The 13,902-nt window shown below is 45.2% G+C and overlaps 1 protein-coding gene across 1 annotated transcript in view; it reads left to right on the forward strand.

Annotated features, from left to right (window-relative positions):
* The window catches only part of DNAH11 (dynein axonemal heavy chain 11), a 292,856-nt gene that overhangs the window by 194,170 nt on the left and 84,784 nt on the right, over nt 1-13,902 (forward strand). Inside the window, exon 55 of the mRNA XM_043967174.1 lies at nt 5,450-5,611. Coding sequence (XP_043823109.1) covers nt 5,450-5,611 — 162 coding nt within the window. The remainder of the gene's footprint in view (nt 1-5,449; nt 5,612-13,902) is intronic.

Here is a 13,902-nt window from a genome sequence, read left to right on the forward strand (position 1 = left end):
GGAATCAGTGGGAATTGACTCTTTGTGAATCATGCCATTGATTTCACACCAGTACAATGTTTCCCTCTTGGCATCATTCCATCCCCACCCTGGCACCATAATGCAGACATCCTCCCATTGTCTGGTGAGGGATCTGTCTATACCCTGCTCTCTTTCTCAGCCTGCTCTCTTTTTATCTTGAGGACATTATTAGTAATTTGGCTATCTCAGACACACCATCAGACTATTCATCTGAAAGTCCAGGGCTCAAATGGTAGAAGCCTCTTCTTTCTTTTTTTATTGTGTTCCTTCATTTATTTGAAAATAATGAACATTTTTATTTATAGTTTTAAGTTCCAATTTTTATCCTTCTTTCCCCTTCCCTTTCTCTGAGGCAGTAAGCAAGCAGATATGGGTTATACATGTGTAATTATGTAAGCCATTAACATATTTGACATTTTGTACAAGAAAACTTGAATAGGGGCAGCTAGGTGGTGCAGTGGATAGAGCACTGGCCCTGGAGTCAGGAGGACCTGAGTTCAAATCCGGCCTCAGACACTTGACACTTACTAGCTGTGTGACCCCAATTGCCTCACCAAAAAAAAAGAGAGAGAGAGAGAGAAAACTTGAATAAAAGAAAAAAATGAAAGAAAGTGAAAAATAGCATGCTTCAGTATGTGTTCCATCAATATCAGTTCTTTCTTTAGAGGTGGATAGTATGCTTTACTATTAGTCTTTTGGGATTGTCTAGGATCATTGTAATCCTGAGAATAAAGCAAACAATTTTGCTGTCACTGTGCACAGTGTTCTTCTGGTTCTGCTCACTTTACTATACATCAGTTCATACAAGTCTTTCCAGGCCTTTCTGAAGTCATCTTGCTTGTCATTTCTTATAGCACAATAATATTCCATTTTTAGCCATTCCCCAATTGATGGAGATTCTTTTGATTTCCAATTCTTAGCCACCACAAAAAGATCTGCTAGAAATATCTTTGTAAAATAGGTCTTTTTTCTCTTTTGGGGGATGTCTTTGGGATATAAACCTAGCAGTAGTATTGCTGGATCAAAGGGTATGCACAGTTCTATAGCCCTTTGGGCATAGTTCCAAATTGCTTTCCAGAATGGTTGGATCTCTTCACAACTCCACCAACAGTGGGTTAGTGTCTGTTTTCCCACATCCCCTCCAACATCCAATGTTTTCCTTTTTTGTTATATTTGCCTCTCTGATAGTTGAGGTGATACCTCAGTTTTTTAATTTGCATTTCTCTGATCAGTGGTGATCTAGAGCATTTTTTCATATGATTACTGATAGCTTTGATTTCTTTGTCTGAAAACTGCCTGTTCATATCCTTTAACCATTTATCAATTGGGGAATGACTTGTATTTTTATAAATTTGGCTCAATTCTCTATATATTTGAGAAATGAGGCCTTTATCAGAGATACTTGTTTCAAAAATTCTTTCCCAGTTTTCTGCTTCCCTTATAATTTTGGTTTCATTAGTTTTGTTTGTGCAAAAACTTTTTAATTTTATATAATCAAAGTGATCTATTTTACATTTTGTTTTGCTCTCTATGTCTTCTTTGGTCCTAAATTCTGGAAGCCTCTTCTTGAGGCATCACGGTCCAGAGTAGAGAAGAATACTGGATTTAGAGTGAGAGGACCTGAGTCCAAATCTCCTCCTGGCTCTGCTGCTTATTGTCCTCTTGACCATTGAGGTCTATAAAGCTCAGTTGCTCCTTAAAGGAAGGTGGCTTATGTAGGGGCCAAATTTATTATTGGGAGAGTTAATTGGGTGGCTTGCCATTATATTGGGGTTCAGAAAATAATGAGAGACCTCTAGGTCCAAAATTTCCTCTCTTCCAAACTGCCTTTTTAGTTATTTCTCCCAGGCCAATAAGAAAGGAGATTAACAGCCTCTTTTCCACAAACAAACCAGGTTTTATTAATGGGAATAAAATTCACAACAAAGGTTGTGAATAAAGTTAATAAAGCCAGAGACAAGGGAACAAGTGAAGAGAAAACAAATAAGCTCCCTGCCTCTAGCAAAGACTGACTCAAACCCCAAACTTGCTTCCTGCTCAGTTAGCTCAAAGAGTTGGCCTCAATTTCACTCACCACCTGGGGCTTGTAGTTTCAATGGGAGTCAGCTGTGCAGTCCCTCTCTGGTACACTCCTCCACTCACCAGCACGAAATAGAGCTTCTCCAAGTGAGTGTTCCCTTTTTCTACTTTTTTCTCCCTTCCCCAAAAGGGGAGTCCTTCAAGTTGCTTGGCTGAGAGTGGTCCCCTAGTGATGTTAGTAGTACACATCACTCAGGGCCAGCCAGGGGTGGCCTCCAATCATTCCCAAGTAGGTACTTAGTCAGTTTCTCATTCTCACCCAATTCAAACAATACTAAATCAATCAGGTGGGGCCCCTGGGTGTCTGCCAAATTCCATTATTTTATCACACTTATGTTCTTATGACCACAAGCGTGTTTCCCATCCTAACAAAAATTCTTCTGGCCTTTGTGCAACTTGATTTTGGAAATAGCTCAACAGGTTACACCATTATTCCAGATAGTAAAATTCTTGAGTCAGAAGACATAGTTAAGGGGACAGGGCCCCACTCATTCCAGCTAACTCCTACCATGCCAGCTTCATTTACCAGGAGCTCAGTGTAGACAACCAAATTGTAACTGTATCTTTAAAAAATCTTAACATAAACAAGTTTGTTCAGGGGCTCCTTAGTATTTAAGCCTCCATTAGCCCAGGAGCATGGAGGGATTCCTTAAGGAGACATTAGAAGTGCTGATTGATCCTTCTGGGAGTTACCATAGCATCCTCTGGGGCTTCTCTGGAGTCATCCTTCGGTTCCTGGGGGAAGGACAGAAAGGTCTTGCATTCAGACTGTGCAGCTACCAAAGCAGCTACTGCTGAGTTAAGGATATGGACCTTGGTGGGATCCCAGCATCACAGGAGAAGAAGGGTTAGGAGAAGGGAGGCCACTGTAGGGACTGGGGATTGGTCATTGTGCAAAAATTTGGAGGCAGTAAATGTTTAGGAGAATAGCTGGATGTTCCTCCCACCAGAATCACTTAGGCTGTTACCCTGGTGAGTCCCTGGGCTCTGATTTGCCTGGATCCAGCCATTTCCAAAGTATACTCTAGACCACTCTGTCCCCTTCAGGTGTTGCCTTATGTTCATATCCCTAGCATCACGCAGTAATCACTGAATAAATATTGTCCTTGCATTACTCTACCATCCTTCCCTTCAATTTGGGGTTTGAGAAGGAAGGCTCTTGAGCACCTGCCTGTGCTCCTGTGAGGAGTGAAAGAGAAGTACATGACAAAGAACCTTTCAAATGAATAACTTACAATCAAATCAGAGGTCTCTCAACTTAGTTATTAGCTCTGGACAGAAATAAAACCATGTAAGCTATATTCCATATGTGAGTTTTAATTCATAAATACAAGGAGGCCTTGTGAGGCAAAAAATCATAACTCTCATAGGACCCTAGACTATAGCTATAAGGGAGCTCAGATTCCAACTAGTTCAAGCCCCCTTATTTTACAGATGGGAAAACTGAGGCACAAAGAATTTTAAGTGACCCACCCAAAGTCACATAAGTAGTAAATAGGAGAGTGATGATTCCCACTGGGGTCCCAAGACTTCATGTTCATTTGTTCTTTTAACTTAGTGTAGTGCCTGACACATAGCAGGCACTTAATAAATGCCTTGTTGCCTTTTCCATTGCACAAGGAGTCATGGGACCTTAGTTTGAGCCCCAGCTCTGCACTTAGCACCTGTGTCATGTGGCTCAAATCTCTAGGTCTCAGTTTCCTCCTCTTTATAATGAGGGGGTTGAACCATATGGCTTCTTAGCTCCTCCCGGCTATGAACCTCAGAGTTCCCCAGATAGCATCGACCCATCCTGGTCATTGATCAGCACTGAGTTTCTCTTTTTATTGTCCTCTTTGTTGTTCTTACTTACATGGAGTCATATTGTTTTCCTGATTTTGTTTCCTCTCTCCTGCATCTGTTTATGTAAGTCTTTCCCAGGTTTCTCCAAGTTCTTCAAATCCATGTTTCTTAAGTGGCAGAAAATAAGTCCCTTTCCTTTCTTCAGCATGAAGAGAGGGCCCCCCAGTTGGGCCTGGCCCTTGCTAACCTCAAAAGATTTCAGAGCAGAGACTTCAGGAATATGCAAGAAGAAAGTCCCTTGGGGGGTGGGGTGGGGAATGTAGCTCGACCTGACTCCAAAGTGTGGAAAGAGTGTTGGATTTGGCATCAGAGACCCTTATTTCAAATCCCACCCAGTCCTCCCCTGACTACCTGTGTGACCCTGGACAAGTTGTTTCACTGTACTCATCTACAAAATGAAAGGGCTCCTTTTCCCCTTTCTTCTAGAACCTCAGATCATATTATCATAGTCTTGTATAGGGTTAGAAGGGATGCCACAGAGCCAAGATTCAGTGGAAAGAATACTGGTTCTTGAGTCAGAAGCCCTGAGTTCAAATAACATCTCTGTTTTCTGCTTCCTTGTGACTGTAAGCAAGTCACTTGATTTCTCTGAGCCTGTTTCCTCATTTACAAAATGAGAGAGTTGGACCACATGACTCCTGGGGCTCTCACACCTCCAGATCTATGGCTCTATGATCTAATTGAACTCCTACTTTTTATACCTGGGGAAAGTGAAGTGACTTGTCCATAGTCATACAGATGGCCAGTGACAGAGCTAGATTTCAACTAAGAGTCCAGGACGTTAAGTCAAGTGGGACAATTTGGTGTCCTAAGCACAGACTGCAGAGATTTTTTTAATTAAATGGAATTATATTGAAATGACTGCTTGATCTCTAAGTCGCCTTCTGCCTCTGAATCTCTGGTCCCAGGTTTCAGATTGGTTTCTTGAGTTTCACAATGTTGGATGGGCATTCCCATTTGTGATGGACCTCCTGATTTTGAAACCTATGCAGATGAAATTCCTCCTGTGAGATGTACAAAAGAGAAGAGGGGGGTAAAGCAGAGGGCCAATGTTTTTAAGGCAAAGACTTATATATCAATTAATCAACAAGCATTTCCTAACTGCATCCAATGGGAGAGGTATTGTACTAAGCCTTGGGGATACAAAGAAAAAACAAACAAAACAGTCCCTACCCACACTGAGCTTGCATTTAATGGGAGAGACAACAGCTATATAGGTTCATTCAAGTTATAGACAGAATAGATTGAATGGTAACCTTGGAGGGGAAGGCACTCATAATCAGTCAGGGTTCTATATAAAAGACCCATTTCTGGATAAGGGCATGTGGCATTCCCATGAGTTCACTAAGGAAGGTCATCCTCATTGGATGAGGGGACATTTCATCTCGATGACCACTTTGGGGCTTATTGCCCTGATCCAGCCCTTCCCCCTTCCATTGTCTGGATAGAGAGATCATGATGGGTGCCCTCCACTGATTTCTCTCCCCATTCCCCCATCTCTCCACAGGTTATTTTGTGCTTCTCTCCTGTCGGTCACACTCTTCGAGTGAGATCTCGCAAGTTCCCAGCTTTGGTCAACTGCACAGCTATTGACTGGTTCCATGAGTGGCCACAGGAAGCCCTGCTATCTGTCAGCAGAAGGTTCATCGAGGAAACCCAGGGAATTGAGGTAAGCTGTGTAAGCTTCTCAGGCATGTGTGCAAACACACACACACACACACACACACACACACACACACTCCCCTAAAAATCCTGGAGAGACTGGTTTCTTTTTTAAAGCAGCAACCCAGCCCACTCCTAAAAGAACTTCCTTCTGATATTAATGTATTTTTACAATGATACAAACCCTTAAGGTCAGCTGCTCCTTGATGAAACATTAGAGGCAGTGTATAGAGCAAAGTGTAGCAACTGATCCCCCAGGAGAAAAATGAACCCCATCCACATGTATCAGCTGCTAAGACTGAGAGCAGAAATCCAGGGTCCTGGCCCTTCTGAATTCCACAGGAACTCTTGTCCCGGGGTCCTTTAAGAACACAAGGGAAAGTAGAAGGAAAAAAGGAAGAAGATCAAGTCTGAAGCCCTCTTGGGGACTGAAGGCTCTCCATATACTTCCCCAGCCTTAGGGAGGGGTTTCTTCCCCCTCTTGTACTAAACAGTGAGAAATGACCCTAAAAAAGGAAAGGAGGGGAGAAGCCCCTTACTTTCTTCCCTTCCTGGTATCTGTCTGCTTTGGCATGTGACTTCCTATGGAATTCCTTACCTCTGTAATTTAAAATATAAGATGAAAAAGCAAACCAACAGCAGGAATTCCATCACAAATTCACATTTCAGCAACACTTTGAAAGCAATGACTGTGTGAAAGGCCATGGGGGAGACTCCAGCTTTTGAGATAAGATACTCCTCTGTACCCCAGGGGAGTTTCTGATTTAGGTGGGAGAGATGACACATCCAGAATCCATTCTATCACAGCCTGATACATGGTTTGCAGACTAGAGCAAAGCTTCTTAAACTGTGGGCTGTGACCCCATATGGATGAGAGTAACACACAGCCCTGTATAATCCAACAGTTTGATTCAATGTGCATTGATTACTTGTTGGTTTTGTAAATTCAGAGCCTTTCTTGTCAGATAAAGAAGGACTCCAACACTTTGGGAATGTTACCTTGGGTAGATTTATGGTAGGGCATGTCCAAAGTCACAAAGCATGAGAAGGTACTGAAGGGAATGAAGGGAGCAGAGGAGAGTCTTACACTTTCATTGTAAGTTCCTTGGGGGCAGGGTCTGATTTTGCCTTCCTTGTATCTTCAGCCCTCAGCCCACATAATTAAGCATGTATTAGGTGCTTGATAAATGTTCATTGGTTGAAGAATGACTGGTTAGAGAATAGAAAACTTGGAGGGGAGAAATGAGTCTGGAAAGATGAGATGGGCCTGGAATGTGGAGAGTTAGAATGCAAGGTGAAGGCATTAGAACTTGACCCATAGGCAATAGGGAGCCACTGTGAGCTCTGAAGCAAAGGAGGGATATGAGTGGATGTGTGTATTTGGCAGAGCAGTCAGCGAAGAATATGAAAGATGGATTGGAAGTATAAGAGAAGAGAGGGAAGAAGACCCCTCATCAAAGGCTACTGTGATGGCCCAGGTGCTTGGCCCATGGTGGGGGCAATCAGAATTATAATAGTAGCCAACATTTATATTGTTCTTTCATATTTATGGTGTTTTATACATACTGTATTATTTTGGCCTGGTAACAGCCTTATGAGGCAGATACTAGAGGTATCCATACTTTTTAGAAGACAAAACTTGGTTCAGAAAATTTAGTTGTTCCCCCATTGTTATTACCTGGTGAATAAAAGTTGGAGGCAGGATTTACACCCAGGCCTCTCCTGATTCCAGTCTAGTACTTCCTTTGGACCACGCTGCCTCAAAGAGAGAAAAAGTGGGTAAAAGAGATATTGTAGAAGACAATTATGTAGAGGTTGCCAATCTATTGGCTATGAGAGGTGAGGGAGAGAAAAAAGCCCAAGGTTAGAAGCTGACAGGTCCCAAACATGAGACGCTCACTAGGCCAGACCCCCGACAGAAATAGCAAAACCAGGCAGAAGAACAAGTTTTGAGAGAAAGGTAAATGAACCGTTTGGGGCATGGTGAGTCTGAGTCCTGGAAGGACTGCTAGGTGAGCATGGCCCCTGGACAGTTAGAGATGCACCGCTGGAGCCTGGGAGCTGAAGACTGGGCGAAGCCTTCGGTCTGGAAGTGATGGTGGAAGTAGTGGGCCTGAATGAGGTCTCCAAGAAAGCTTGTGTTGGGAGAAGACGGAATCCCCCTCAGGGAGTTGATGCAAGACAGAAGAATTGGTAAGAGGGGAAGGAGATCTGGAGCATCGTGGTGGTTCTACAACTAAGGGAGGAGAGGGTAGTCTACGATGTCAGCTGAGGCAGAGCAGCTGGCGAGAGAATGAGCCTGAGGCCAAAGAAACTGGGGGTAGGAAGGTCAGAGGAAGCCTTGAAAAGGAGAGCTTCTCTGGGGGCCAAGGGGAGGAATGCAGATTGTAAAGGGTTAGTCAATGAATCAGCACCTTGGTCAGAGACTGTTGTTCAGTGATGTGACCAAGAAGCGGATTAGAGAGATGAAAAGATATGTGAGAGGGGCAGAAGAGTCCCATGGGGTGAGTTGAAACTGAGCATGGTCCTAGGCAGACAGAGATTCTTCTGTGGGCAGAGCTGGAGTGTGTACAGACCTTGAGGAAGGGATGACTGGGGGAGCCCAGATCAAGAAGATTTCAAGCAAGAAGGGCCCTCATGCACCATTCCTTTTACAGGAAAGGAGCCCGGAGCTCAGAGAGGGGCAGTAATCTGCCCAAGGTCACACAGGAGATAAGATTGTAGGGTCAGGGCAGCTAGGTGGCGCAGTGGATAGAGTACTGGCCCTGGAGTCAGGAGGACCTGAGTTCAAATCCGACCTCAGATACTTTACACACTTACTAGCTGTGTGACCCTGGGCAAGTCACTTAAGCCCAATTTCCTCACACACACACACAAAAGATTGTAGGGTCCCAGATTTCTGGGCCTGGAAGGCACCTCTGAGGCCACCTAGTCTAGCTCTCCTCTTACAGGGGAGGACGCTGAGACTCAGAGAGGATCAGTAACTTGCTTAAGGTCACACAGGAAGTGAGTGGCAGAGCCTGAGGCAATCAAGGATGGGATCCCAGGGCACAAGTGGTCCAGTTAGTTCTAGCTATGATACTGAAGGGAAGGAGGACCAAGTGGCAGCTATGCCAAGAAGTATTCAGAAGTAAAGAGGCGGCTTTGCTGTGGGAAGACTTAAGTCATGGCAGTGAATCCATCCATGAGCTAAATCAGCTGCTAAAGGCAGGGCAGGGGATGGGGAGGGCAGGAAATGAAAGAGGGAGGAAGAAGTTCAGAACAGCTGTGGGAACATTGTAAACCATGATCTTGGTCAAGTCACTCCATTTGTGAAATGAGGGTGCTGGCCTCGACAAGATTCCTTCCAGCCCTGGACTCGGTGACTAGATCAGCTAAGCATGATGAGGGCCCACTGAGGTGGGCAGAGTTCACGGTGAGCCGAACCACAGAATCGTGGTTTTAAAGTTGCATGGAACATTAGAAGTGGTCCAACTGTCAACGGAGGAAACAGACCAGCTGAGTTCTGTGTTGGGTTTATTTTGGGGGGTTGGGGGTTTTTTGCAATGATGCTCAGCTTTATTGTTCAGTTGTTTCAGTCACGTCTGACTCTTTGTGACCACACTGGGGGGGGGTTTTCTTAGCAGAAATACTGGAGCTCTTTCCTTCTCCAGCTTATTTTGCACATGAGGAAACTGAAGCAAACAACATGAAGTGACTTGTCCCAGGTCACACAGCTGCTAAATGTCTGAGGTCAAATTTGAATTCAGGTCATCCAGACTCTGGGCCCAGTGCTCTGTGCACTATGGCGCCACCTAGCTGCAGGAGCTCACAAATCAGATAGGTGGGGTTTCCCAGAGGAGAAATGATTTGAAATCAGGAAGGCAAGGGTTTCTAGGATAGTGGCCAGTGGCAGACTATGGGAGTCAAGGCTGGCCACGAAGAGGAGATGTTAGAGAATAGGGGAGAATAGGGTAGAAGAACTGGGAGGCTTTGGGGGATAGGATGGAGAACAAAGAGTGGATTTAGTGTGGGGGATAGAGTGGGAGAGGTGGGAAGGTGAGGAGGTGGTAGCTCCAAAGGGGAATTCCCAAGTTCCTGATCTTAAAGGAAGCATCTTTTTTAATAGTAGGGTCTAAGGGGGCAGCTAGGTGGCGCAGTGGATAGAGCACCGACCCTGAATTTAGGAGGACCTGAGTTCAAATCCAGCCTCAGACACTTGACACTTACTAGCTGTGTGACCTTGGGCAAGTCATGTAACCCTCATTGCCCATCCCACAAACAAACAAACACACAAAATAGTAGGGTCTAAGGTACCAAAGAATATTGAAGGTTTAAGGCTAGAATGAAGTAGAGAATGGAAGCTGCTAGGGTTGGAGAGTTTGGAGATGTTAGAGGGACATGAATTTGGAAACTAGTGTCGCTGGGAATGATAGCAGGGGTAGTAGAAAGGAAAACCGTGAGCCAAAAGAACTCATTGACTAGTTCGTGAATTTGGAAGTTGTAGATGACAACAATGCCACTAGGTGGTGCCACAGTTCACAGCGAGCCAGTCCAGGACTCTAGAAGACTCATCTTCCTGGGTTCAAATTCAGCCTTAGGCACGTCCTAGCGAGGTGACCCTGGGCAAGTCACTTCACCTGTTTGCCTCAGTTTCCTCATCTGTACAATGAGTCAGAGAATGAAAGAGCAAACCCCTCCAGTATCTTTACCAAGAAAACCCCAGATGGGGTCCCCAAGAGCTGGATACAACATGACAAAAACAAGGATGAAGAAAGAGTGGGACTCAAAACCTGCCTGAAATTGTAAAGAGGAGAGACTGCGGGATGAGCTCCAAGCAGTGACAGAGAGTGACCCATCCTGCCCCCTCACCCCGAAACGGGAAGGTGGAAAAGCAGCCTCCGGGGGAAGAGACAAGGGAAGGGCTTTCGTTACAGGAGGAAAAGCCAGAAGACCCGGGCTTGTAGTGTGGTTCTGTGACCACAGAGCGAGACACTCATGCTCTGAGCCTCGCTGCCCTCACCTGTGAAATGTGGACAATAATGCCTTCCTCACCAAGTGCTGCTGAGCCTGGAGAAGAGGCGCCCTGGGGCAGCACAGGACAGGGGCATGGCACGGCTAATGGGTTAGACTCATTTTGTGTGGCTGCGGAGGCAGGACCAGGGGCAGCAAGGAAACTTAAGGGAAGCCAGCTTCCATCTGATGCCGGGAAAACCTGCACAAGGAGAGCTGTCCCGCAGTGGAGCGGCTGCCTCCCAGGACAGGAGGCGAGATGACCATTTGTCCAGTCTTGGGCCTTCCTGTCATGTGGGGGTTGGAGTAGATAGATGGCTGTCGTCATGATCCCTTATCATTCTCACATTCCGTGGTTCTGCTAAGGGCTTTTTAAGTCTTAAAGCATTACAAAAAGGCCAACAATAGTTACTATCTTTTGGGTTATTTACACTTTCAAAAAAAAAAAAGTCAGGAACTGGGAGAAGAGCAAGAGAAGGAAAGGGAAGATGGGAAGAAGGAGAGGGAGAGAGAACGTGTATTATCTGCCTGTGACCAAAAAAAAAAAAAAGCCAAACTCTAAATTCTGATTTGTTCCCTGTCATTTTTTGGGAAGAGATGGAGAAGGAAAGAAATTGTCTTCCTGAAGGAACTGATGAGAGAGACAGAAGGGGAGTGGGGGGAGAGAGAGAGATAGAGACAGACAGAAGGAGGAGGGAGAAAGGGAAAGACAGAAGAGATAACAGAGAAGAGAGAGGGAAAAGAGAGAAGATAGAAAAAGAAAGGAGAGAGAGGAGGAGGAAAGGAAAAAAGAGAGAAAGGAGAAGAGAGAAAAGAAAAGAGAGGAGAGAAGGAGGAAGAGGAGAAGAAAAAAGAAAAGAGAGATTTTTCTTTTAAGAGAGAATAGCCCTAATTGCATTGTGGGGGATGATTACTATGCAGCAAAGCTTGTTTTAGAGATCTCCACTGTCACCTCCCCAAACCCCCTAGGTTGTGTTTGAGGCCTCGGGCCTTTGCCAGCAGCTCTTGCCCACAGAGGCCCCATCTGCCAGTAGCTGTTGACATCTGCTGGATGAAGAGGGACTTGCAGCTGCAGCCGCAGCAACCCCTGGCCTAGACCTTTTCTCACAGTGCTGAGATGCCTCCTGTAGGAATCTGAGAGCAAAAGGGCCCCTGTGGAACAACTGCAGGGGCTCTGCTGTGGGACTGAGCTGGCTGTGCCCAATGGTTTCATCTGAGCGCCTTCCCAGCTCCCTCCTCTGTGGTCTGAGGACTGTGCTCCAGGGAGTGCCCTTTGGGAATGGGCTCCCCTCCCTTTCAGCAGGGGCCAAAAACAGTGCTGGTTTAAAAGAGAAATCTCATGACTGTTACTGGGTCACCTTCTTAATCATCCCCCCCTCCTTTAGGGAGATAAATTGGTACCATTTTGGCATCTCTGAATTCCCAGCCCCTCCTCCCTTGGAGGAGTGTGATATATTTATGCAAGGTGAGCCTCCCCCCCCCCACTCTCCCCAGAAGGACTTCCCTGAAGGTGGGTGTTTATGTAGACTATCATTTCCAATCCCTGCCACACCGGGTCCCCACAGGAATAGGGGATGACTCCAGCTCACAAACATTTCTGCTATTTCTTCTCTCATCAGGGATTGAAATAAACAACAGTTGGAAAAACGTCCAAAATGATTTAACTCTCAAGTGTCTCCAGGCATTTGTTTCAGGACAGGTTGGCACAAGCACTCCCAGGAGATTGGGTGATGGATTTTGACAGTCATAGTGCAGGCAAGGGACAAAAAGGGTCTTGTGGGCTGGGACCCAGAGGAAGAGAGGAGCAAAGAACACTGGGTTTGGAATCCAGGAACCTGGGTTCAAATCCCATCTCTGGTGCTTACCAAGTCACTTTACTTCCTCATCTTCTGTGTTCTTATCTATGAAGGGTCTCCAATAGCCTTAGATCTTCAGTCACACTATGTGCTAAGAAATGGAGCTAGGAGCTGAGAAATCTGGTACTGGGGCTAGAGGTCCTTCTGTAGTGTCCATTCCCATCCTATGAAAAGAGCAGTTCCCAAAGAATGAGGAAGCATTTCAAGAAAATCTCAAGGAGTCTTCCAGAAAGGTAGAGGAGGAACACAGAACAGCCTTAAGGAAAAGGCCCAAGAAATGTTAGGCAATAGCTAGCATTTCTTTAACTCTGCAAGGTTTGCAAAACACTTTACCAATATGCTCTCATTGGATCCTCACAACAACCCTGAGAGGGAGGTGCTGTTATTATCCCCATTTCACTGAAGAAGAAAGTGAGGCAGAGGTCAAGTGACTTGCCCAAAGTCACAGTTAGTCTAGGGCAGGATTCAAGATGAGGTCACTTCACTTTTCAGTGACTCAGTTTCCTTAACTATAAAGTAAGGAAAATCCATTCCTATAATACCTTTCTAGGTCCCAGTTTTCTCAAATGTAAAATGAGAGGATTGAGTTCTATGGCCTTTGTTGTCTTTCCAACTCTGATTTTATGCCCCTGGGATCTCAAGGGAGCAGGAAATATGGAGAATTATATCACATTGTTTTAGCCCTTGATAAAGGGTTGTTTTTTTAACACTCTTGTCATCCCCCCCCCCCCCCCGCAAATAGTATTATCCCTATCTTATAGATTGGAAAACTAAGGCTCAGATTCCCAGATCTCAAAGTTGTTAGGAGCAGGATTCAAAGCCTTCTCTCCTGATTTCAGTGTGCCCTTTCAGGTACACTTCTCTCCCTGCCTATCTAAGATGGACTTTTATTTTGATATTAGGAGAGAAGAAAGAGAGACAAGACAGTAGGTCCTAGTGGAGTTGATACTAGACTCTGTAGTTGGGAACACCTGGGCTCTACCAAGAGTAGCAGCCTGACCCAAAGTAGTGACTCTGTGCCCTTGGCTGCTCTGTGGTCCGTATTAGGAAGAAGGACTCACCTTTGTGAGTCCCTGGATCTTCATAACAGCTCTGTTTGTGTCCCCATTTTACACATGAGGAAACTTAGGCACAGAAGGTTATTTTTTTTAAAACCTCAGCTCGATCTTATACAAGAGGCCTTTCTTGATTCCTCCAGTTGCTAGCACCTCTGCCTCTAAAATTCCTTTTAGTCTACCTTTGTATGCATAGATGAAAAAGAGTATAAGCTCGCTGAGAGCAGGGATCCTTTCACTTTTGTCCCCATAACCTCCTGTCTCAGCCCAGTACCTGGCACTGAGTAAACCGTTAATAAACGCTTATTAAGTGACTGATTAAGTAAATTGCCCAGGGCCACACAGCTAGTGAATTTCTGAGGTCAGGATTCTGACCCAGGATTTCCAGATCCCAA

The sequence above is a fragment of the Dromiciops gliroides genome, chromosome 5 (assembly GCF_019393635.1).
Source record: "Dromiciops gliroides isolate mDroGli1 chromosome 5, mDroGli1.pri, whole genome shotgun sequence".
Taxonomy (NCBI): domain Eukaryota; kingdom Metazoa; phylum Chordata; class Mammalia; order Microbiotheria; family Microbiotheriidae; genus Dromiciops; species Dromiciops gliroides.